Source organism: Marmota marmota, unplaced genomic scaffold (assembly GCF_001458135.2).
Source record: "Marmota marmota marmota unplaced genomic scaffold, marMar, whole genome shotgun sequence".
In the NCBI taxonomy this organism is placed as follows: domain Eukaryota; kingdom Metazoa; phylum Chordata; class Mammalia; order Rodentia; family Sciuridae; genus Marmota; species Marmota marmota.
Genome location: NW_026000174.1, coordinates 33,846,608 through 33,873,743, shown reverse-complemented (window position 1 = coordinate 33,873,743; position 27,136 = coordinate 33,846,608). Strand labels below are relative to the sequence as shown.

Genomic DNA, 27,136 nt, shown 5'->3' with positions numbered 1-27,136 from the left:
AATGAAATGGAGGAGGAATTAGTAAATCTGTATAATAAACTATAATGATTATAATTTAATGAATTTAATTGCACCATCAAGAGATAACAATTGATATGATACAGTGCTATCACATATGCAAGGAGGATTGTTCTTTTCTTACTGTTAAAGGGGAGATGTTTGTGGCACATATGCATACACAGGGATAAAAGAACACCAGTCTCAAGCTTTATTTGGAATACTGTCGAGTCTGAGAAAAATCTGAATTTGACTTTCAGAAATGAATTCATGAAGCTCTATATGTCTGAAATTCCAGATAAATATATGACTGATATATTTCTGTAATATGGTCAGAAGTCTTCGGGGAGGGGAGAAAGGAGCTATTAATGCAACTTTCTGCTTCTGAATTTTTGCACTGTGCTGGTGGTACACTAAGTGGACACCAAGTGCTATTGACCAGCATAAGATGAAATGGCAATGACATCATCACTTACTTCTTAATATTTACTATTTAACACCATCCCAGAATTTTCTTGTATAAAATAAAATGGTAATGACCTCATCACTTGCTTCTTAATATTTACAATTCTCTTTTCAGCACCATCCAGGGCATTTTCTGTCATTAAATGAACTGACAATGACCTCATTACTTGCTTCCTAATATTTACAATTCTCTCTTCAACTCCATCCAGGGTTTTCACTCTTTAAGGCCTTAAATTCAAATTTCTCTAGTAAAAATTAATTCTATAGTGTAGAGGTTCTAGTCAATGTATCTTTTTGTACACTTTAGATAGACGTATATAAAATTATACAGCCATGTGTCTGCTCTAGGTCAAGAGTGAGGCTTGTAGTGAAAGTGAATCATTAATCAATACAATGTGGGTGAATTAAGATTTCTTTTAGCTGTTATGACCAATCCAGATATAGTCAGAGGACTTTTGGCCCCTGAAAACTTATGTCCACATCCTAATGCCGAGAATCTTTGAATGTTACCTTATTTGAAAAAAGAAAACAAAAAGATCTTTGCAGATATAATCGTGTTAAAGTTCATGAACTGAGTATGTAATTCTGGGTTAGTGAACAGTCCTTAAATCCAATGATAGATATCCTACAAGAGGCACACACATAAGAGAAAAAGACATTCTATCCAGAGTGGCAGAGATTGAAGGGATGTGGCCACAAGTCAAAAACCACCTGAAGCCCTCTAAAGCTGGAAGAGGTAAGGAAGGAAATCTCCCCTGGATCCCCTAGAGGCAGCACAGCCCAGCTGGCTGCTAGATTTCATACTTCTAGATCCTACCACTGTGAGAGAACACATTTCTATTGTTTGAACGCACCAAGTGTATGATAATTTGTTATAGGAGTCACAGAAAACAAATGCACGTGGCGAATTTTAATTCTGACATTCTCCAACAACAAGGATACCTTTTCACTCTGTTCAATAACAACATTTTTAGGTCTGCCTCACTTATATTTGTTCTTGGCATTTTTTCTTATCTGCAGACTATAGCAAGATAACCAGCTCTTTCTCACGTGGATGATGGCTACCAAAATGTGTGGTTTGTATTAAGGGAAAGGTTTTCTGTGGCTCCATTTCTTTACATCTGCAAATGATGTTCTGAGGGCCTGCCAACAGGCCCTGTGCTTTTTGTTGTCTCATCCTAACAGGTCCTCCTTAGTCTGCTTTGGTTTATCTGCTTATGAATCAGTGTGAGGTTGGAGCACAGAAGATCTGGAGCACAGGTTTCTTACTCTTCCATTCAACTGCCATAAAACTTAATCATAATCAACATGCCTATGTGAACTAACCCCATATTCATTGCCTGAGCAATGAACAGCTCAATCTTAAGCCTTAGGAATGAGTACTTTCTCCAAACACACCACTGGGGAAATAGAGATATTTATGGTGAATGATGATGCTTTCAACAGTTAAGCATGATGTTGATGTTGCACTCACTTAAGAAGCAAGGGTTGTCATTCCATGGAATTGAACTATTCAATGGGAATATCAATATTCACACTTTCAGGGACAGAGGCAAAACATATGGAGGAAATTCTTGGATTTACATGCAAATAAATGCTGTATGATTAAAATAAATGAAAAGAGGAGGAGGGTATATATGCAGGCAGAGTAAGGAGAAAGCAATTGATTTACTGACCTATAAAATTTGAAGGAGCATTAGATAACTTACAGGGTTTCCTGTGGTTCTAAAATAGGGGTGTGTGAAAAATTGATCCTGTGGGTACTATCAGTCTACAGACATGTTTTGTATGGTTCAGATTTATTCTATTAAACTTGGATGTGAAATTTAAAACTCATAATATCACACATTAAAATCCAGATTTATGACTTATCTTGAAAAATGGAAAAGTTTGGGAATACTGGGCCCACATTTTCAATGGGCAATAATGAGCTGACAATCCCCTGAGCCCTCTGAGGTATGCACTCTGGGTCACCTCTTTCTTTCCACTTACTCTAGGGACTCCTCTAGATTACATTGTCCCTTATTATACTTGATACTTTCAAATCTGTTTAAAGCTTTTGTCACTCTGATTTTCTAGCTTAGTGACCCATTCATTCAATGTCATTTTAAAACCTCATACATAAAATCACCTAAGATAAATTCTTCCCTGGGACTGCCTTGTCTGCACAGAATCCTTTCCGCTCTCTCTGCAAACATGATTGAAGACCATACTGCACTATTTTCGATCATTAAACATGTAGTATACCAGATTTGGGTCTGTTTTCTTCAAAATGTCTTCAAGTTTCCTAAGGGTCTGAAGTTACTGTTGGATATTTTTGATAAATTAATGTATTTTATTTTGCATTTAAAAGACATATTCTCACTGCCTTCACCTTCATTTTCAAAATGATAGAGCTAAAATATAACAAAATTTGGGAAATATCATTTATCTTATGAGATTGGCATATCAACTGCCAATTTCTTCAGGTAAATTTGCATTTTCACATGTTTAAATCTTTCTGATATTTTAGTTTCTAATTATTGCTTTGTCTCAATTATAAATTCCTCTTACCTTAAAAATTTTTTTATCACCTTCAGATATTAAAAAGTTTCTGAAAAAATTAGGTACATATCATTTTTATAGTAACCTAAATCATTTCTCACCAAAGTTTTACCTTATTTGGTGAAATCTGGGGCATTGGCTACTACATTCTAGCACTGTTCTAAGAATAGTGTTTGTTGTTACTATTCTAGTTTAATCCAACAGACTCTTATCCTCTTCAGTGTTCTATTACCCTGCACTGGTGTTATAAGCCAAGATGATATCACTGTCACAAACTACTGAACTTACTATGATTCAAATGGTCAAAAACTAATTATTTAAATGAGGGCACTACAGAGGAAAAAAAAAAGTTACAGATCCAGTTTTTGATGTATTCCTTGACCTTATTTCTGGACATGCCATCTCATGTAGTTTGATTGCTTTGTGATAGCACAGTGCAGAGCTTCAATTTCTAAGGAAAAATGTTGTTCTCACTGATATTTTTCCTAGGTACATAACAGGAGTTTCATGTTTTCAGAATAGTAAATATAGACGAATTGATATCTTAAAAGGCATAAATATGTGAATGAATGAAAAGGTGAGTAAATAAATGCTTACTCCTTTAGTAACTTCCCATTGATGTTTTCATTTCCCAGAATGACCAGGGCCTTCACATTACCGTGACCTGTAATGTCCAGCTCTAGTCAACTCCTACAACCTCATATCGTTGCTCCTTTACTTAGCCTTCGGTTCCACTCATGACCTTCGCGTACCTAGTGTCTTTCTACTGCAGTCCTTAGCATTTACTTCTTTTGATTGGGAAGATATTCCCACAGCATTGTGCATAGGTGGCTACTCCACATTCTCCATCCCTCCTTGCTTGTCACCCCCATTTAGAGATTTTCCTTCATTATTTTGAAGTGAGATTCTCTGGTTCATCTCCATTTTTTTTAATTCACTTTTTTTCTTCCTAGTATTAATACAGCCTAATATTATATTGCTGAAGTAAATATTTTCTAGTTTACTTCTTTTGCACATTAAGTTACAAATGCCATAAGGATAGTGACCAATTTTGTCTTATTCATCTCTGTATCTGAAGAGCCTGCTACATTGTCACTGACTTAATGATAGAATAAATGGTGAATGAATAATAAAATCGGAAATCAGGTTATCTATGTAGGAATTCCTTTCAATGCCATATTTCATCGTATGCTGGTGTGTGTAAGTCTTAAGAAATAGTTGGTTTTGTAAACTGTTTTATTTTTCCTTAATGTTTGCCCATAAAGACTGAGATTAGGTGATTGAGTAAGTGGCTTATTGTTATTCTGCATTTGAAAATGCTGTCCAGTCTTGTAATCTGAATGTTTCACAAAACCATCATGAAGATTTTCATAAAGCAGTAGCACAATTAGAAGGGAGATGGAACACAGAGACAATAACAGATACAATATCTCATCCATGATTGTCTTTAATGTCATCCACTTAGGAGTAGGAAAAGTTATCTTGAAATTGAAATGTGGATATACATTTTGAATTCTTAGAAAGCTGGCATGGGGATAAACAGACCTATTTTTCTATGATTAATTAGTTGTGAACTCTGGGCACAAGTCACTTAGCTACACTGAGTGTTGGTTTACTCATCCATAGAAGTATATTTGAGTAGTTAGTCGAATAGCTGTCCAGCTGTGCTTTGTTGAAAGCTATAAACTGGGGTCAAGTATGTGAAGGGGTCCCAAATGCCCTACCACTATACCCCCAATCTATCCAGAGAAACCTTGCTTTAATTCAGTTTTTATGTTGGAGAGCTCAATAAATTTTGATTTTTTTCAATTAGTTGTTAGTACTTAAGAGCATTTGAAATCTGCTAGGGTAGATTGTTTTCAATATCCGTGGTATTTTTTATAATAAGAAAAATATAAATTCAATATTTAAAGACTTAATTGAAAATTCATTCTATGCAAGGCACTATGTTAAATGCTGTAAGATGATATCCATACACAGTTGGTTTATAGCCTCACCCAGTCTAAGGTTACCATAATACAAGGTAAATGTGTATTAGAAGGACATAACAGTGACATAAGCACAGACACATAAAGTTCAGAAGAGAGGAAACTTAAGATAGTTATATGTATGTATATATGCATGTTGCATATGAATATATGTAATATAAATATGCATTGCAGATTGCAAATGAATATTATATATGTCCATGTGCAACTTTTGTATAACAAATATGTTATATGTGCACATATATCTGTTCATATGCAACCTAGAAAGAATGAAGCAAATGTGTGTTTAATAGACATGTGTCTAACATAGAACTTTCATCTGCCTTAATAATCTGCTCTCCTGAGTCACAAGCATTTCCCATAGGAACACTGGGAGGATAGCTGCAATTGCTCATGGGTTTTTTCATATTTCTTGCCCATATTATGTCAGCATCTTTGTGTTCAAGGTGGTACAGGCAATGGTTGTGGTCCGTAAGGAGACAGATTTGTCAAACATTGCTTTGGCTCATTAAATGGACACCAATTTTACATTGCAAATTGTTGCATGGTAGCTAAACATATTGTATCAGGAAATTTACCAGATTTTTATTTATTTGTGTATATTTGTTTTTACTATGCTGGGGATTGAATCCTGTGGAGCCCATACACTAGGTAAATGCTTTACCACTAAATCATATTCCCAGCTCCAAAACTTTTAAAAAGTAACTTTAAAATTTCATGGTTAAGAACATATTTCAGGTAGTATCATATTTGCTTAGAACATCTGAATGGGTTCAAAGATTGTTAGTACCTTCTGAAGGTCCATATAATGCTTATCTTTAAAATAAAGTTCTGTTTTATTCATCTTTTCATTTCTTCAGTATAGCATGTACCTTAAATATAAAGTACCTTATATATAAAGAGGGGGTGTTCATAAGGTCTTATTATGTTGTGCAGGCTGGTCTCAAACTCATGGGATCAAGGAAGCCTCTCATCTCAGCGCCCTGAGTGATGGGGACTATAGGTATGCAATACCCTTCCTGACTCAATGTTATTTAAAAAGTGAATCTCATCCATTGTTTTATAGGCATATATACCTTATTAAGAGGAACTGGCAGTGGTTTAAAATGTGCTAGAAATACCAATAACATGTTGTCAACAAGTTGCCCCAGATTAAATTTACCCCATCAGTTCTCAAGTGGAAAGAAGAAAATATTGAGTCTTATGATCGTATTTGTAAAATCAGAGTATTTTAGGATGTTGCTACCAATCCTAATGGAACTGCAATAAAGTAAGAACATATACAAATTAAAAAAAAAAAACTGTTCAGCTTTGAGAATGCCTTGGGAAAAAAAAAGTGGAAACACTTCTCAAATACACAACAGTATGCAGTCATCATCTATATCAGAGATACATAAAGGTTTTCTGCACAGGAAAACATAATAACAGTTTTGGCTTTGTGAACAAGAAAGTATTTATAGGAACCACCCAACTCTGCCTTTCTATCTCTACAACTGTAGAAAACCTATTAATGGACAGACCTATCTGTGTTCCAAATAGGCAAAGGGTTGGTTTTGACACATGGGTCCATAGTTCCACTATATACAATTCCAGATATATAAAATCACAAACAATTATTGTAAATGTCCTCATTTTACCACCAATATTGGAAGTTCTTTTAATTGGATAGTCATTAATATTTTCAAAAGAGTAATCTTCAAATTCTTTACTCCAAGCTTTCATTTAAGGAATTAAATTAAAATAGAAATGTTCTCTAATTTACCACATTATATCAGTCTTTGAAAGATGTAGTATTTCAACTGCTTTTATCAGATGTAACATGAACTTGATTTCATTAGTGAACTTCATTTTCACAAAAATATTATCTATTAGACAAAAACCAATAATAATATTGATTGAAGATCATAATTTTAAGCTAATAATTATTTTAGGATTTAAATATTTTGAGCATGACTGACATAACAAGGTAAGATGTTTTGATGTTGAAAGAATGAGCAGAAAACCATTGAACTAACTTAATTCAGAAGAAGATGTGATTTACCTGAAAGTAAAACCAAAGTTTGAATTCTCATCTCAGTTAAAATGTCATTACATATTTTGTTAATTTTATATAACTCAATAGCTTCAAGTTTTAAAACTATTGTACTGGCTTATGTGGAAGTATTCATTGTTCTAAAATAACAGAGCACATGAATAGATTTTTTTCAAGTGTCCCCTTTGTCCATATGAAAGGCAATGTGTTTTAGTGTAAAACAGTACTGGACAAGAATTGCAGGCCTTGGTTACCAAACCATGGTAACCATTTACATGCTGTAAATCAACTAACACTGAAAAAGCTGGTTATCAGACTCTCAAGTGCATGTGTATATAATAGAGGGATAATCCTATTCACCTGTACTATGATGATAACTTACATTAATAACTATTAAAGTTGTTTATTAGTTATGAAATTATACATAAAACCAATGCAAAGATATTTTTGCTTTCACTGCTAAAAAAGTAGTTTTAAGCATTGCTGCTTCTAAATTGCAAGTTAACATTTTGTATTTATTTTTTATTTTTATTTTTATTTTTTATTTTTATTTGCAGAAGGGAGGATAGAGTCCTTTTCTAAATAACTATTGAATTGTGTTTGGAGTCCTTCCCCACTAAATTTAAGGTATCATAATTGCCTTGGGCATGTTTAAGCTGGATGAGTGGGTCTCTAATTCCGTTCAACAGTTTGAAATATAAGTATGATGCAATTGGACTCCACATACATATTTTTGTCAATACATTTCACAGTATACAGTGGATGGGACAATATCACAACAGGCAACTTTATTTTTTTTTTTTTAGAATTTGATCCAAAAATCAATAAAAGTAAATAAATAAATGGTGCTGAGTCTCTATTATGTTAGTACACAAAATAAACCAAAAAATACATCAACATTTACCATGAGATCATTTAAATGTGTTTGCAAATGATCTGATAAGGGAAATGTGATTTACAACACTGGGGACTTCTCTTAACAACCATAGACTTAAATGCACTGCACTGTAGGTCACCTAGACTAGGTTAGCAAGAATGAGCAAAGTGGCAGGTCTACGAGGCGACCCCCAAACACCTTCCTCCAATGGAGACTTTGGTAATTGTGGTTAAAAAAAATCAACTCTTATTCTTCATCATGTTGGATGATCATTTTGTCCATTTTTTCTCCTGTGATGAGTCCATTTTAAATACTTCAGTTATTTTGAAGACACTCCAAATCCACCGAACAGCAGACTCTCCCATTCTGTACAAAAAGGACACAAGTGTTAATGTAGGGAGACATGTAAGTCCATCAGCAAGGAGTCTGCGATCTTTATTTAAAAAGGATGCTATAAAAACACTTATGAAGGAATGTAAGGGAAGAAAGCATGGATCAACCCTGCAGGGTCTCCTCTTGCTGGGGTTCTGCTAGCAGGGCCACATATGGCCTTACTTACACACTCAATGTATGCTTGACATACTGACCCACCAATCCAAGTTTTCACAAAACTTATTGTCTAGACTTATTCCAAATAAGATTCTTTCCAAAAATAAATCTCTTAATGATGATGACTTGCCTCTTAAAGGGCTAACCAAGCATCACAAGAATCTGAAGACAAATCCAAGATGGGTTCCAGAAAGGCATGCATCTTAGGGATCAATATAATGTCTCATATGATGATTAAGAAGGAGATTGTGCTTATCCAGTTGTATACATTTTTGAGAATTACATTAAGAATCAAATTCATGTAATAATCTCAATATGCTTTCATAATTTTGTTTAATAACTCTCAAATATGATATCAAAAAATAACATTAAATAATACAAGTGTTAATGTAGCCTGGTCACTTGGTTTGCTCTGGTGGAGGGTACAAATGGGGCCATAGCTCTCTTGCTATGTGAAGTCTGATATTATCCTTTTCCTACTGGGGCAACATCTTAAGATAATATTTTCCAGGTTAGAAAAAAGAAATTCACATTAATAACATTAATCATTAAGGCATTCCCCAATGGGCACTTTGATAATTAAACAGAATGAACATCATCACAGAATACTGATTTTTTTCTTCCATTGACAGTTTCATGAAGGAACTCATAAAATTTTCCAGCATGAAAGGAAGTAGATATTTTTTTCTTTCTCTCCTCATTTCTTTCATTTTGTTTCTTTCTTTTTCTAACATACAGGTCAAAATAGCATAAAATTGGGCTGAGTCAGTTGTTAAAGTTCTGCAATTTAAAATCAAGCCAGACTGTTTTATTCTACATTGTTCATTTGGAACTAGCCTTTATACAAGGTGCAGCTATGATCCATTCAGATACATGAACATCCTGTGGGATGTAAAGGCCTGTTTCCACAATGCCCCATGGAACCTACACACTCAGAAACCAGAGTAAACCTCTTGCAGATGTTCTGATAAACTGTTGAAGCCTGAATATTTCAGGGAACCCAATTACCTTGCATTTACAGGTTGTGCAGGGAGATCCGGCCATTGTCCATACTGCACCGCTGAGTCTAGAAACACCGTAGCTGTCCAGGCAAGTTTTCCTGATATCATAGGCAATGTTATCAGCCAGGCAGGGGTCACTGACACAGCGGGGACAGCACTCCCCTTCCAACATGGCTGTGTATTCACAGCTCAAATTGGGGCAAGCGAGTGGCCAGCAATCTACCTCTCCTTCCTGTGGAGAGAAAGCCAAGAATGACGCATCATTGTTCCTAGGCACAATTTTATCCCAAAGTCCTATGAGGTGAAAGAGAGCACAGTGATTTTCACCATTCTCGTCATTGAAAGTCACTGGTTAGCACACTTGTGGGTTTCCCTCTTAAAGACAATTACAGTTATCAACCTTCTTCAGGATGCCTTTGCTGATGGTCTTTGCTCTTTCTGTGGTCTATAGAAAGAGTTAGGTCAGCTTCTCTGTGTGTCAAACACAGCCCATCATTATTTTTAGTTTGATACTATGATTATATCATAATCATCAGTACTGTTTCTCATTAAGTTTTGAAATTTCAGGATTTGAGCTAGTTTCTTTTTCTTCCTTATACTTAGCACACTTTTGGTGAAGAAATAATAATAAAATGAATAAATAAATATGGAGGTAAGAGATACTAATTTCACTTAAGGTCAAAAATAGAACATGAAATATAATATTCCAACAACTTCATAAACTGATTTTGTTATGGTTTAGATATGAGGTATCCCCCAAAGCTCATGTGTGAGACAATGCGAGAAAGTTTAGAGGTGAAATGATTGTGTTATGACAGTCTTAACCTAATCAGTGTGTTACCCTGGCAAGAATTAACTGGGTGGTAACTATGGGCAGGTAGGTTATGGCTGGAGGAGGTGGGTCCCTGGAAGCATGCCTTTGGGATATATATTTTGTCATTGTTGAACAAAGAGCCCCATCTTTCTCCTTCCGGGTACCAAGTCCCCAGTGTTTTCCTCTGCCACACACTTTTGCCATGATGTTCAGCCTTACCCCAAGTCCTGGGAAATGCATCCAGCTGTCTGTGAGCTGAGACCTCTGAAACCCTGAGCCGACCAAATTAACTTTTCCTTCTTAAAATAGTTCTTGTCAAGTCTTTTAGTCACAGCAATAAAACAGCTGACTAAAATGTTGCCAGTAACAAATTTAAAGTTGAAGTTGGGCATTTTCAGAAGAACCATTTCAAAAAAGTTTTCAGTTTCATTGAAAAAACTATATTTCAGTTTAAATGGAATTTCTATCTATGTGTCTCAGCATCTGCCAACTGGGACTCCATTGAGCTCCTTGTAATAGAACTGCTTCTTTCTGCAGCCTCTTTTTCTGTTATCATGACACTTATTATAACACATGGTAACTAATTATTCAGTCAGCTTTACAAGACTCCAGGCTTTTACAGATAGAGATCATTTTTGTTTCACTCACTATTATCCAGAGTCTGACACAGGCAAAGTCCTGATAAATATTTATTAAATATGACCCACATTATTTTCAAGTAATTTTTAAGTTAATGTTCAACACCTTCTGTTTTATTGAGACTGGGGACAGAATATATGTTTTGAAATTCTTGTGAAAATTCCATATAAAAAATTAATACCAATTCTTCTGGCTACCCAATTATTGGCTTCTAGAAAAAGACATGCAGTATCCCAGACTGGTATGGAAGCCAATCTTATAGTCATATTGGATATGTTCATCCTTAGATGAGGATTTGGAAAAAAAAAATATTTGCTGCAATTTTAATTTCTTTTTTAAATTTTTTTTCTTAGTTGTAGTTGGACACAATACCTTTATTTTATGTATTTATTTTTATGTGGTTCTGAGTATCGAACCCAGCACTTTGCATGTGCTAGGTGAGCACTGTACTGATGAGCCACAACCCCAGCCACTGTAATTTGAATTTCTGAGTTATAATCCTCAAAATTAAAGGACTAATATAGTACTAATACAAGGATTATGTTATTAAGATTATCTGCACATTTTGCCTGGAGACTTCAGAAAATTTGATGGAAACTTAAAGTATAGTTTTTTTCTGAATGTGTGTTTCTGTAGAGTACCCGTATAGTACACATATAGCATTGATACTTCAACAAATGTTAAAACTCCAGCTAAGAGTGTCCATTTCAAGTTGACTCATGCAGAATTATCCATAGTTGTAAACCTACCCACAGATAAAACACCATATTCACGGCAAAAAAATATGTCCTAAAAGCCTTTCTATCCTTGGAAATCATGGTTTGTGTAATACTTTGAAACAGAATGAATCAGGTCCAGATATCAAGCCTTTTTTCTGGACTTCTGAAACTTCATTATACTATTAATGTCCTTATATTAATATCTAAGGCAACCTCCATTTGTCTACATGGATGTTCGGCCTCTGAAACTGATTTTTGAAGGTAGGAAATAACTAACAATGTAGCAACCATGTTAAGTGCTGTCTATGTGTCAAGTACGGTATTTGTCCTTCACATACCTAAGAGTCCTAAGAAATAGCTATTCATACAACTATGCACATTTGAGGAAAAGAATGATGAGTGAATAGATAGGACCTGCCCAAGGTAATCATACTGAGCTAGCACATGAGAGAATCTGAATTGTATTCTAGGTCGATATCATTCAATCTCTCTGGTATTTCTACTATATTGAGTTACATCTCATGTCAAAACATCCAATGCTTATGGAAGAAGAAATAAAAATTGGGCTCTATAAAGACCATAAGTATCAGAAAATGCTTTGAAAATTATCTATTGTGCAGGGATTTTTCTGGATACGGACTTCCTAAGAAATAACACCTGTAAACTAACATTATGTAAAACTAACATTGCTTGGGTCAAATCTGTTCTATAAATATGTTGTTTTTGTTCTGCATAGTGTTTTACATACAGTCTGAATGCCTTTAGGCAGAGCATATGCCCCTTGGTTAGGCATACCCCAAAATTCCCTCTAAGGTAAGGGAAGGAGTTGGGAACCAGCCAAATTTATAACCCCTGAGTTTATAAACTCTTCCAAAGTACAGGATGTCACCATCTACAGCAAGCTGACATACCAGACACCGACACTGCTGGCAGCTGTGGGTCCAATTGTCTCCACTTCGATACAGCTTATGTCCATTTTGATCTAAACATTGACTTGTGACTCTGGTGTCGCACTCTGGGCAACAGAAAAGGTCAACGCTTGGATTCTGGCAATCACAAGCTGTCCGTCGGCAGAATATCTTCCCGTCCTGTTTAGAAATGAGGTTAAGGAGGTTTCATCATTAGGGAAATGATGGGAAAGCAACATTATAGAAACCTAACCTTCTAAATGCTTTACAGAGCTGACAGAAAAGATTTCCTCAAGTCATTGCCATCCCCAGTCACCTCCCTTTTGTTCAAAACAGATGGATGTTTACGTGCCCTTGCAAATACCCTGTTTTTTTCCCCCCTTTTCTGAGGAGTCACCCAAGGCAAATAGGGACACTGCTAAGTTTAAAAAGAAGTCAATATGTTCTTTGAAAATTATTTTTTTCCTTAATGTTTTCTTAAAAATCATATTTCTGAATAAGAATTACAGCTAAACAAAGCAGTTCATAACACTTACCTGGTCAAGAACTCATTTGAGTGGAAAATCATGCTACTGCTTTTCTCACCTAACATATTCAAATTTTATCTAATTTTATCCCAGTTCCAACTCTACTAGGAAATCTTATTGTGCCCTTTGTAAAGAAGAATTAACTGAGGCCCAGAAGGCTAAATTCCTAATCCAAGGTCACAGAGAGTGGCACCTCAAAAAAGTGTCACAAGGTTCTGTTGTTTTAAAACAAATTTTCTACTGTAAGACAGCCTTTGAGTAGACTATTAGGAAAAAAAAATCATAATCACAAAACACTTTCCATTTTGAAGCAGTTGAGGACTCAGAGTTATAAGCATTAAAGATCAACAACACTTAAACATTAAGACTGAACATTCTATACCATGTCTCATTTCATGTCTGTAAAGTAAGACCTGTGGCCTTATGGTTATATCTTACTTTGTCAAATATTTATAAAACTAAAGAATATCTGGGCTGATAGTTACCTTAAAGCCTTCTCCATAACAACCATATTTAAAATCAAGACTATGATTGAAGTTTTCCTGTCCTGCAGAAGTCATCACTGTGGGAGGCCAAGTGTGCATCTCTGTATCTTAATGTTGATAGTTGGACTCTCTCTCTCTTCTCATGGATCTTGATTAATACCCTTGATAATCATAGAACCCCCAATACCTTCTATCATATTCCAACTCTTCAGTTCTTACAAAATAGTTCTTACATATCCACAGAGCTGTCTCATCTCTGGCTTAAACATCTCCAACTCCTTGACCAGTCCACACCATGTTCAATTCTTTTGCTCTCACAATTGTCGTCTCCTTCTACACTTTTGAGTATTTTCTATCATCACCATCATCAATCACCTACCATAAAACTGAACACATATCTTCTGCCACACATAAGCTATGTCCTTTATGTGTATTATCACATTTATGTGATGATATGTGGAACAGAAATTCTTGTCTTCATTTCTAAATAAGGGAGCTGAGAGGGAACTAAACATAAGCCTTCAATAACATGGAGTGAATTGGGATGCATGTCACTTTGTTAAGTGCTGTTCTTTCTTTTCAGCCTGATTTATTGGTTATGTCATAGTGTTGACTTGTATTAAACTTAATTAAGATTAACCCCTCAGTAAGCCCTATCCCATCATGTAAGTTTGGTTGTTTAGGGTCAGCAAATATATTACTTGGTGTTTATCCCTACTGCATTGCACTTTGTTAGATCCATCTCATCTCTTCTTCCTGCCACAATGTTTTTTAAATGTTGTTTCTGTCATACAGCATGAATGCCTTCCTTCACAGCTTAGTGACATCTGCAGACTTGATGGACCTGCCCTCAGGGTCTTCATCTACTTCATAACTAACAATGCTGAATCAGACAGGGCTTCCTAAGATAAATGTAGTGTCAGCTAAAGTGGAAAGCTTTAGAAAGCTTTACATTCTTTATAGAGAATGAAAAGGAGATACTAGCTACATATGTAATGACTTAATAGTTGGAAAAAATGCTTTCGCTCAAATTGTATTATTGGCTATACTACAGAGAATGAAAAGAAGTCACAGTATTCTGAAAATATCAGGAAATGAGAGATAACACACATAGAGATACTTGTGTGTTTGCAAGAATGTATATATATTGAGAGAGAAAGGAGACTCAGAGGTCAGAGAATTCAGGTAGCTTGGACAAAGAGGTATCCAGATTCCAAGAAACTTCTAACAATAGTCTTTTGGCTTACAGCTAAACATTACTTTAATTCACTCCTATACCTTATGAAGTCATGACCCCAAATGATTTCCTGGGAATTCATTTTATCCAACCAAAGCTAAGAAATGTAATGAGCAACAACAAGAAACCATTTTGTCAGCTCCATTGTCTGTGGCACTATAAGACTCTTCCCAAGGAGAGAAGGACTAAGCCCCAGGAACCAATATGCCCAAGTCCAAGCCCAGCATCAAATAAGAGGATAAATTCTCTTAGAAGAGTTTACTATACTTTTGGCAAAGGAACCCAATCAGAATGCCAGGTTTCTTGCCATGTGCTGATTAAATAAAAGAGAATAAAAATGAATGGATAGCCTCCAGAGTAAGTGCAAAATAAAGCAATTTCCTATCTCATCAATTATGTGAAAATACCAAATGGGTCCTTCTTAGGTTCTATGGTGTTTCAGAACAATGGCTGTGTTCACTTTGGCTTTGAATTACAGGGTAGCTGTCAAGAAAAAACATTTTTAATAATGAAAATGTCACAGGTGCCTCCATGAATTCAATGAGAACATGATTAGGACAGTTCACAGTTCACAGTGCACAACCACACAGGAAACCAAATATGGGAAGGGAATGGAGCCTACCATGGTGAGTCGGCCCTCTTGCCACAGACCACTGGGTCACTTCCCAGAGTTGGACTTCTTTCCCGGCTGCGTTGGACAGATCAATCCCAATTCAAATTCCAAAGATATTATTTCCCCTCTCTTCTGCCTCAGAAGCTAAGTCTTTTCATTCAGTTTTATAGTGAAAGCTCAACTGTAAACTGTAAGTATCATAATATTTATGTACATTTTCTGAATTTTTGAAAACAGGGGCATATAATTTGGTAGAAATTTAAAAAATAATTTATTTTTATTATGTCATGGAAATTATAGATTTTGTATTATAAATCATACATCTTAAATTGTATATTCAACACAGTTGTAGCAATACTCCAGGTTACATGATATGGCAATTTTTTTTCTGCCATTGAGTTCTGAAAACTTTAAATCAAGGAGGTGGACTTAGGTGAAATTATTTAGGTAAACCGAATAAAAATATAAACTGAATGTTGGCAAACTGATGTCCAAGTCCAAATTCAGCCTGTTGCCTGCTTCTGAAAATAGTCTTATGGGAACACAGCTTCCCTCATTCATTGACATATTGTCTTTGACTACTTTAGCATTACAATGCAGAACTGAGTATTTGGGACAGAGATTTTATGATCTGCAAAGCTTAAAATATTTACTCCTGTCCTTCAAAAGAAAAAAGTCTGTTGATCTTTGGTATAAACTATAAATTAGGTAAAATTAGGAGTAGTGCTCCAAACCTATTTTTATCCCTTCTCACATGAGTCAGGCTGTGCTTTCCAATCTTTTTTTTTTTTTTTTTTTTTAACCAAGTGTTAATTTTGCCATTAGGTCACAGCATAGTTCACGATTTGGTGTCTTAGTATTTCTTATTAGTTCCTGGGATCAAAACATCTTTGATGATCATTTTAATGAAGCAGGAAACTAGGCCCAGTGAAGGGGAAATGATTTTTCCATGTAGAAATTAATAACAAAATAGAATCTAGACCCAATCAGGCTTTTATAACAATGGTTTTCTACCACTACACATTCTTGTATCTAGAGGATGATGGAGGGTAGCAAAAAATGATTTCAGCTAAAATGAGACCAGAAGGATTCTTGAGGTAATAATTCTCTAAGTACAGTCCCCCAACCAGGAACATTAGTATCCCCTAGGAACTAGTTAGAAGTGCAAATTATCTTGCTCCACCCTAAAACTACTGAACCACAAATTCTTGGGGGAGACGCCAGTAATTGGGGTTTCACAGCCCTTTAGGTGACTGTGGAGTAAGAAAAGACTCAGAACCATAGAGGGGGGGAACAACCCAACCTGATCAACTGAGAATTTATCATGTCATGACTCTCAGCCTCTTACAATTAAAAGGCGGGATATTTGGAACATTACAATAGGAGAATAAAGTTGGTGAAACAGAAATGGAGATCTTGTATTCTGACTAAACCTCTAGAGATCTGGGAGCTCAATAAAACCTGCCAATATGTTCACCTTTGAAAAAATAAGAAACATGATCTTAAGGGCTGAACATCCAAGTGTTGCCATCGAAAGCACTATAAACAACAAGGTATTGATAATGTTCCTGATCGAGTTCAAAGAGCAAAGTGAAATATCTTTATGAGTAGGTTGCAGGAATCTAATAACTAATTTATTTACCCTGGGCCCAGACACAGACTGACTCATCTCTCATCTTCATAAAATCATGAGTGAGTATAATTAAGATGGAAGGGTCATTTTTTTTGATAGCTCCTTGCAGATCAGTGTCTTCTCTCCTTGTTAGAAAGAGATGCTTGAGTCCTTTAGGTGTTGCTAGTATGGTTATCATCCTCAGTGTCTGAGAAAAAGTTCAAATAAAGTCAGGGGAAAGGGTCACCATAACAGAGAGCCTCATGTCCAAGATTTTCTTCATTTCACCCTCGTTTTCTGTGTTATCACAGAAATTTGTGATTTTATTAAGACAGATGATTTGCTATTTATGGTATCCCTTTCAATACTCATTTTTATAGTTCCCAGAAAAACTCAAGATTTGGTTCTGCTCTAGTATTTAGGATTTAGTTAGAGAATGAATGTTATTCACTTTAAAAAAATCTGAATAAAAGCAAAGAAATGAAATCTAGCCTTCATAGTTTTATTTCCCCTTTCTTTCACCAGATTTTCTAGTTATTAATGATACCACAGTGGTTCCCCATAATCCATGGAAGATACAGTCAAAGACTTCCAGTGGATGTCTGAAACCATGGATAGTTCAAAATCTCATATATATTGTTCTTACTATACATACATACCTATAGTAAAGTTTAATTTCTAAATTAGGCACTGTAAGAGATTATAATAACAAAACAACATAAAAATATACTGTAATAAAAGTTATATGAATACAGTCTCTCTTGCTCCCAATATCTTATTGTGATGTACTTATACTTTTTGTGGTGATGTGAGGTGATACTATGCCACAAGATGAGATGATTATATGAAGTAAACAAAAATGGTATTGTAATATAGTCTTAGGCTACAACACAAGATGTTTTGGAACACAAGCACTATAATACCACCAAAGTCTATCTGATAACCATGATGGCTACCAAGAGATTAATGGGCAGGTAGCATATACACCCTAGATACCCTGGATGATGGCATAATTCACATCCCAGGCTACACGAAGCAGGATAGTGCAATCATTCAGCTCTCTACTTGGAACAACAGGCAATTTAAAGTTTATGAACTTTTTATTTCTAGAATTTTCAATTTGATAATTTTGAGCTGTGATTGACTATGGTTAACTGAAAATAGTGAAAGAAATAATAAACAGAGTGGCCTACTATGGTAGTAGGTGTGGATATAACGTGTACATGGAGGAGTAGATGTAATAGAAGCTAACATCAAATGTAAAAATGTCCGACTTACAAACCTTGGCTTTCTCTTAGTGGTACATAGATTCTATTCACCTAGGAAAAAAGCTAAGTCTCAAACCTCTATGAAGATTTTTTTTGCCCCCAAAATAGAGAAGCCATAATAACAGAAGCTCAGTCTCTGACATAATCAGTTATCAAAACACATTATTTCACTTCTGTGTTTTCTCTCATGTGATCTCACCTGTCAGTTCCTCTTTCAGATTTTAACCTTCACTTTCTTGAACCTTTATCTCAGTCTAAGTGGTTCTTTCTAGTTAGCTTCAAACTCCTCAGGCCATCTATCATGCTGTCAATCAGACCAATAACAAGGCATCCCAATCATAATCCTTTGCTGCCTACAGGATGACATATTCATGCCCTACTCCATCTCCAGCCTTTATCTCTAGGCTCATGATCAACTATTCCCTTCCCATACTTTGCCCTGTATCCCGTAATTTTCTTCTTACATCTAGCATAACATATATTCTTATGCTTCTGCATGTTCACTGTTATGGTTTTTTCTGTTTGGAATTCACTTCTCTCCTGAGCTAAATTTCTCTTTAGGATCCTATTCAGGGTTATCTTCTCTGTGAAGCCTTCCTCTATTTCCTTTTTCATTCTCTCACAATATACCTTTCATTTTCTATATTCCCATAGCAATGACTCAGACTTTAACAGAGTGACAGGTGTTTAATTATATATCCACTTCCTTCTCCATCTCCATGATCCCCAATAAGAACACAAATAGTTATAATAAAATGCTGCATTTCATAGGCACTAATAAACCTAGGACCTTGCTACCTTTCCATGAAACTGAAATAGATATAAATATGACTTCCAAAGGCCCTGGACAAATTTATGAATGGAAAGGCTACATATGGGTACCTATAAAAAGAAGGTGGGCTATAACGGAGGTGTATGTACCAAACCCAGAGACAACTTTTTCACCTGGTTTTCTGTGATCTAGATAATGCTGAAAGAACATGGGTTCCAAGTAGTTTAACCAGTCTCCTGGTGCCCAATGAACTAAGTGACCTAAAGGGGCACAAAATCTTGTTACTAAGTACTAAGGAAACACAAAGAATCTAAATAAAACCTCAAATCCATTTTTACTGACCTAGCTTTATCATTGAACTCCATTTATCTGTGGACGTGCTTGAAGGCCTTTCTTCCAATTGGTATCAAACAGTACTAACTAACCTGGTGTATTTACTCTGAGAAGGTGGTTGGGATGACCTTTTACAAGAACTCTGACTCTGCTCCTTTCAATAGTGACCCTTGACCTTTGTTAGCTTATGTGATTCTGTGCTGTATGATTTGTTTTAATTTGAATTTAAAGCATCAAGGATAGAACTGAAAAGAGAACACTTTATACCGTAACCTTGATTTTATTTCACATCTTCCAAGATGATACCACGATAATTGTCCATTTGGATACTTAAGTACTGGAGATATTTCTTGTAAAATTGGAATGGGACAGTTTGGACTGCAAATGTTAAAAACAAAAAGCAGGGTCACAAATAGTTCATTTTATAAGGATGACTTCTAGAAGTGATTTGAGGTGCTTTATCAGCTCCTAAAATGATGCTCTCTATAAATGGGTAATGAATTCAATTAGAAAATGAAACAACAGCAACAGAAAGATTTATGGAAGGAAATCTTCCTAATACTTTATTCAGAAAAGAGGGAGATGGTGGTGGTAATAGAGGTGCATCTTATTAACAAAATAAGATTACAAGGATTGCTCATCTCCTGTGGCAATTTCAGACTAATTCTCATAAGACTTTGGAGATACTTTAGGAGTCGAAATGAAATAAATCAGGCTGCTTGGATTATTAACACAGTTAATTAATGAAGCCCTGGGAAATTTTTAATGATTGGTAGGTTCCTTGCTTTATCATGGACTGAGATGAAACAAAAACTTAAAAGAGAAGTTTGGTCTCTCTCACAGTAGTCAATATACAACTAAAGTCCCTTGCCTATTTCAGGATCTGATGACCTAGAAAATCTTAAAAGGACTTCAGTTCAGGTTGTAATCATCCTCAAAAACTTTGGAAACACAATTCTTTCTCAAAAAATAAATTCATCCCCATTTTGCTGGCTGAACAGGGGCCCTATTTCTAACTTCTTCCATTTACCCTTCACAACTATATTAAACCATAAAGTGCTTTTCTTCCTCTTGAAATCCTTTGTCCTTTGAGTTAGCACTGCATTACTAAATATTATACTAAATAACTAAAACATTTTTGAAAGAATGTCCCAACAGTTGCTAAGATAATGCTGAATTGACAATTTGAGTTCAAATAGATTGGATTGACAGATTGCCTGTTTAGTTTAAAAGATAGTAGTGAGTATCATCATAGAGTGTTACAGACATCTGACAATATGGAAGAAACTATCAATGTTGGGGTATGCCAATGGAACGCAGGTTCTTATATAAATATTCCATATTTACGACAATTACTTGACTCCCTAGAGACTGTTTCTTCATCTTTCAAAGTTGTGATAAAAGAATAAAACAGGATGCTATTTTTATAACTATAGGATGATTGAAATATAGCATATGCTCAATAAATGCTACGAAAAAAATTTGTGTGTGTGGAAATGAAGTGTAAGTTTAAGGGGGGAAACAAGTGTTAGAGGGTACAGACCTGGTAATATAGCTCTACTACATAGGCCACCTCAGGTCTGTTGAGGTGTGGCAGACTTAAATGTAGAAGGATACATTTCTAAGGATATCTAAGGATATCCTTACATATCTAAGGATACATTCTTAAGACTCATTCCAGCTCTGTGTCTAGGGAGTAGAGTAAGAATTTATCAGGAGACCTAACTTTTAAAGAGGCAACTAAGCAAGTAATTTCTCTTAGTTACCATGCCCATAAAGCCCAAGATTAATTAGTCTCATCCGAATAGGCACAGAAATACAAGCAAGAACTACAGTAGAACAATAACAAAGGAAAATAAATATGTGCGATTCACAAAGAAGAAGTAAAGCACAAGAAAATCAAACACTTTAATAGGCCCATTTTGCAAAGCATAAAGTAAAAACCACATGATGACAGAATTTTATTTTCATAAGCATTAAAACTCCCTTCCAAACAACTTACTGTAAGAAATAGCCCAGCACTGAGAATTATAAAGAAGACATCAATTACCAAGGGGCCACGCACTATCACTATAATGTGGTTGGAATGGAAGTCCACCTGTCTCTGACCACGAGGAGCAAGTCTGTGAGCCTTGAATTTTGACTGATGTTACCACAAAAATGAGCAGGTTCACACAGAAGATCATTGCAGACAAAGAGTTGTTTTAATCAGCAAGTTTCTGTAAGTGTAAGTGGAGTGCTCTTTAAACCTCTCACCCAACAACCTTAAAGGACCTGCAGACTCTCAGTAGCAGATCAACATTGACTTCCCTGCCCCCTGCTACCCCTTTGTGCAGTCTCTTGTCAACTCCACACCTCACTTTTCACCAAGAGACCAATCAATTCACAGGAGATTTGCCTGCCCTTCAGCATCCTCATTAGTTGTATTGTGGATTAGAACAGGAGAAGCCTTTTCAGGAGCCACAGGAGAGCCACAGGTCAACAGCCAGTGGGAGAGCTGTGAGGAGGCAGAGGTGAAGAGGAAGGTAGAGAACAATGACAATTCTGCTACAGCACATCAGCCTCACCTTGCAGGAACAGACAGAACACCTGTCTTCTTTCAGGGTCCACACCTGTCCATTGTGCTTCAGCCCTCCCTCATGGGGGCAATCACCAGAGCACGAGGGTCCAGAGGGACAGAGGCAGTCAAAGCCCCCTGCCAAGTTAATGCAGGCAGAATCATTCCAACAGGTGTGAGTTCTTAAGGCACATTCATCAATGTCTGCAAAACATAAACCATGGAACTTGAGAATCTAGTCAGGTAGACTCAGAAAATAACAACAATGTGCAATGACATTAACTACAATTATTGAGCATTTACCTGTGCTAGATTGGTAACATGTATTATCTCTTTTACTCTGCAAAGCAGCTCCCTGTGGAAGGATCTGTTCTTGTCCCTATTCTGCAAATAATAGAGCTGAGGTTTTTAGAGTTAAATTACGCATCTGCTGTCATACAGTTAGGAAGTGGCTGGTCTGAGACCCAAACTTACAGTCGCTTGATTCCAATTACCAAAATCTCCAGTAGCAGCTATGAACTGCCTTTAGGATATGCTCAAGAACTCATCTATCCAGTGGCCATAAACACTGTTAATTCATTAGCTGTAGATACACCCCATGGAGACCTAAGTCTTTTAGAAAATGTGTGCATAGATAAGCCACTGAGTAGGAACAAGTGAGCAATTACGGCAACCTGTCCCAATTAGATTGCCCCAAGATCCTGAAGTCAAGGCTAAAAGAAGTGGGAATAATTCTTAGCAGGTGCCTTATCTGATCAAATGCTTTCATTCTAATGGCCAGCTGTACTTGTGCTCCCCTTAAAAAAATATCAGAGCTATAGTAGGGCATGGTATGGATGCTGATAAAAGATATACATATATGGTGTTGTTTTAACTGAAAGCCAAAGGTTGAAGGAAAACATAAATCCAGTCAGTCCATTCTGACCATTAAAGCTTGAGTGACCCTAACATCATCTCAGCCACGTACATACCTGTCCAGCCCTGGCTTGTACTGCTTCCAAGCAGTCAATACATAACCTCACAAGGCAGAAGATTCCCCTTTTGAAGACTTAAGAAAAAAAAAGAAATGTCTTCCTTCATTTGAGATAAAATAGATTACCCAGTAACTTCTACTCATTGAAGTTACAGAAGTACCCAAGGTGACTATTGATAAACTACTAATTGCTGGACTTGATACCTGTAGACTGGTGGAATATTACAATAATAACTTATTCTACATCCTAAAGTTTATCTTCAATTATGTGTAAAGTTATAAGCATTTGGTTAAGGATAATGGAACAGAACTTAAAAAAAAAAAATCAGTAGTGGTATGTTCCACAAAAGTTCAGAGCCGTTTCTGGAATAATATCAATTTTACCAGAATTACGATACATATATATGTCTATACATACACACATATAACATAAAACTATATGTGCATATATAGTCCCACAACAAGTTATTTTTTCATGAATTATACTATAAGATCATAAGACAAATAATTATTCTCATTTCACAAGGGCAAACTGAGGTACAGAGAGGTTAACTGGTCATACAGTTAGCACACATTAGAACAGGGATTGTATCCTGGGCCTAGTTAATGAACAGTGATTCTGTCTTTGAAAACTATGGAAATGATCCCAAATTATGATGCCTGGATTCTGAATCAACCACAGTCAGGTATCCCTCTCCTCTCCCCCACTCAGGGTCACTGGTCATGTCCATTCCATTTTGAATGCACTTAACATATGATGCTCCTTTCTAGTTGCCTCACTCATCTCCTCATTCTTCTTCCCCAATTCTAACTCTTCCCAACTGAAATTAGCATTGAATGAAGAAATCAGGGGACTCATGTTTGAAACCAAGCACTTCCTTTTAATTCAGTGTTTACCATGTCCAATTCACCTTACACATCACAAGACTAAGCCCTAGGACACATCATTTAGCCTATCTAATCCTCCTTTATCATCTACTTGTATATTACCCAATCCACAGTCTCCTGAACATTACAATATGGATAATATAATAAGGTTAATTACATGGTTTCTTGATTTGATAAAGGTAAACTTTAAAGACCAAGTTCAAGCCCCACCTTCTCAGATAATCATCTGCTAATATGACGCTAATTTGCAATAATCACTAACCTCTTTTGAGCTCCAATTGCAATAACAGTTGGTAGAATATGGCTTAGCATTCAGGCACATACTATTTTGGAACAACACTAAATGCACACATTTCCATTATTCTTATTCTCCTAAGCTTTGCTGAAAGAAACTTAATTACAAATATGCAGCCTTATATTTCTATGATTATATTTATAACCTAGTTTGCATATCTAGGAACATCTATAGATAGACAGAAGGATGGATGGATAGAGAGAGAGAGATAGATGTGCCATTATGTAGGAAATAAAATAATAAAATTCAGGTTTCTTCAAGCTGTTGGTTACAATCCTCATATTCATTACTGAGAGACTTAGCATTAGCCTTCAATTCACCCTCCAGCCAGTTGTCATTCTAATATACTGATTTTTTATTGTAGGCAGAGTGGAAATATTTGTAGACTTGTATAAGTACCAATGCTCTAACTTACCACCCCTAGGAACAGATTTAATTGATATAAAGTAGGATCCAGATATCTGGGCTCTGTTCAGCCAGGTGAGAGCCTCTGATCTCAATATCTTCCATAGGACAGTGGCAGTTAAAAAGCAGGCTGTCTGTGTCACTCCTCTGCTCACCACCTTTCAGTACTTCTCCAGTGCTTATAATAGACAATTCAAGTTATCAGCATTTCATGTAAACCCTGAAAACTTCAATTGTTGTCTTCTTTCCTTCCTTCTTTTATTCAAAAGCAACAAATAAAAATTTTTAGTTAGGCGAAATAAGTTCAAGATCTATTGTGCAACATGGTGACTGCAGTTAATGGTTAACAATGTAATGTATTCTTGAAAATTACTGAGAGTACAATTTGTGTTCCCACAATGAAAAGGAAGTATGTGAAGCAATGCATAAATTAACTTAAATTTGCTATTTCACAATAAATATTTATTTCAAAATATCATGTTGTATACCATAAACATATGCAATTTTTGCACATCTGTGTATATGTATTTATATATATCAATGGAAGATCACAAACAGATCATCCCATTTCTGTGTTTGTGTCTTGGAACATATATTTTCTCTACTTTTTAATAATCTCTATAGAATGAGGTGAGGTATGAATAAGTTAATTGAGAAGTACTTTCTTTACTCTGTTAGCTTCAATCCTACACAGTCTTCAAAAGCCAGATTTACAGATTAACCATCACCATCCCTCATTCTGCTAGACAGCCAATATAGACTTTGATTTCTATGTACTTTATACACAATTCCATAGTAAGGGTCAACTCTAAATAAAGAGTTACATATTTAATATGTCCATCTCCATAGACAGTGAGATCATTGAGGGCAAGGACTACATTTCATTTCTCTTTCTCTTCCCAGTGCCACAATAATGACAAAATAACAACAACATAAAATACTGTGGATGGTCAGTATATTCATTTAACTGAATTAACCAAATCCAGAAAATTCACAAATCAGTACTATTATAAAGCCCACTGTACTGAAATCTGGTCTTTAGAATATTCAATGAGCACAAGGCATAAGCAAAGCCTACTCTTCAGAGGAATCATTTTGTTATTAAGTTCTCATCTGTGAAAGCTCTTTGGGTCTAGTTTAAAGTAGAATAATACAGCAAAATAGTAACACACTGAGATAGGAAGACAACTCCCATTCCCAGAAAAAAGCACTCCATTTTCCTGTCAAATGTTTGAGAATATGAGCAGATGAAAACCCATTAACAAATCACTCCAAAAATATTCTGGACATTCAATTTCAGCCAATCCACTACCAGTGCCTACAAAAGGATCTATACTGTATGATCTCCTCTGAAATAATCTCCAAGTTAGCAATTAATGCAAAGTATAATATGCTTTTCAAATATTTGGTTATTTTGCATTTACAAAGTTGCAAACATATTGGCAGTGTATTCCTCTTGTAAATTTTAAAAAATGAGCATAAAGACAAATGTACCTAGCATGCATAATAAACATAGGGTGCAAAAGCAGGATTTGCTTTCACCTCTCCAGAATGAAAGAGTTTCACAGTTGAATATAGGACCATATTGCCTACGGAGTTCCATGTAATTGCTTTACTTATGACACAGAAATCTAATTCTGCTTCCATGCAATTTAACAGATTTATGGAAAGCCAGATGTTAGCAATTATGGAAGCTGACATTATTCATATTCTTGGTAATACAGACCTGTTTGCTCTGCACAAAGCCAACTTAATCTATTATACATATCCCAAGGCATCCAAAAGGAAGAGGTGCCCTATTTACATATTGCAACTGTTGTTCTCTGCTGAGCAAACACAAAGATATTCACCCATAAGACTTACCCAAATCATCAGACAGGCCTCCCAATGACAAAGAGGCAATGAAACAAAAATCAGGCAAAATATTTTGCACTCAAATCTATAATCGTTACAATGGGATTTTTTTCTTATTGTAAATAATGGCTTCCTGTGAGTTCCTTGTGTTTATCATTATACATTCAGTACTTAAATGTCCCATGTTCAAATGAGACTTTTTTCAATAAGATTCCATGGCTTAGCTTGCGTTAGAACTAATTTCCTTGCATTGACATTTTCACAGTTTCTGAAAGCTGTTATTATTGTAATCAATTTTGCTTTTGAAAAAAAAAAGTCTATTGTGCCTAGTCAATCTGCTTTCTTCGTTGATTTGAGGTTCTTAGGTTACTTGTGCATGTAAGAAAGTATAATTCAGAGATGTTTATATCAGAGGCAATCAAACTAGCCCCAACTTAGCCCCAAACAATTTTCCTACCCTTCAAGAAAAATGGCTTTGCAGAAGTTTTAGTAGCATACATAGCAACTGTAGTTATACCTGCCTCAGGAACTGAAACTTCTACAGGTTGATTTCAGAGATAAAGGGAAACATTTTTCCCCCAAGGGTTTGGTAGCAGTTAGGTCAAAGAAGTGAACTTTTTCATTACTGCATATTCCTCTTTCTTGAATATCTTTCACAGCACAGTCTTATTTTCAAACTCAAAACAGGTGATGTGTCAGAAAACAAAATTTAACCTGGGGTTTGAATATCCAGCTGTGTGCATTCTGACTTGAAATCATTAGTAGACATTAGTGGCTCAGAAAT

At 35.7% G+C, this 27,136-nt stretch overlaps 1 protein-coding gene and 1 long non-coding RNA gene across 3 annotated transcripts in view; one reads left to right on the top strand and one right to left on the bottom strand.

Annotated features, from left to right (window-relative positions):
• The window catches only part of LOC125612083, a 31,506-nt gene extending 27,350 nt beyond the window's left edge, over positions 1–4,156 (top strand). Inside the window, exon 4 of the long non-coding RNA XR_007342384.1 lies at positions 1,483–4,156. This is a non-coding gene — a long non-coding RNA (uncharacterized LOC125612083). The remainder of the gene's footprint in view (positions 1–1,482) is intronic.
• Positions 4,157–7,789: 3,633 nt separating this feature from the next.
• Nell1 (neural EGFL like 1) overlaps positions 7,790–27,136 on the bottom strand; it is an 801,023-nt gene continuing 781,676 nt past the window's right edge. For both annotated transcript variants that reach the window (XM_048788493.1, XM_048788492.1), the window contains 4 exons: positions 21,948–22,141; positions 12,537–12,713; positions 9,461–9,685; positions 7,790–8,269 (listed from right to left, as the gene is read on the bottom strand). In XM_048788493.1, coding sequence (XP_048644450.1) covers positions 8,219–8,269; positions 9,461–9,685; positions 12,537–12,713; positions 21,948–22,141 — 647 coding nt within the window. In that variant the 3' untranslated portion in view covers positions 7,790–8,218. The remainder of the gene's footprint in view (positions 8,270–9,460; positions 9,686–12,536; positions 12,714–21,947; positions 22,142–27,136) is intronic.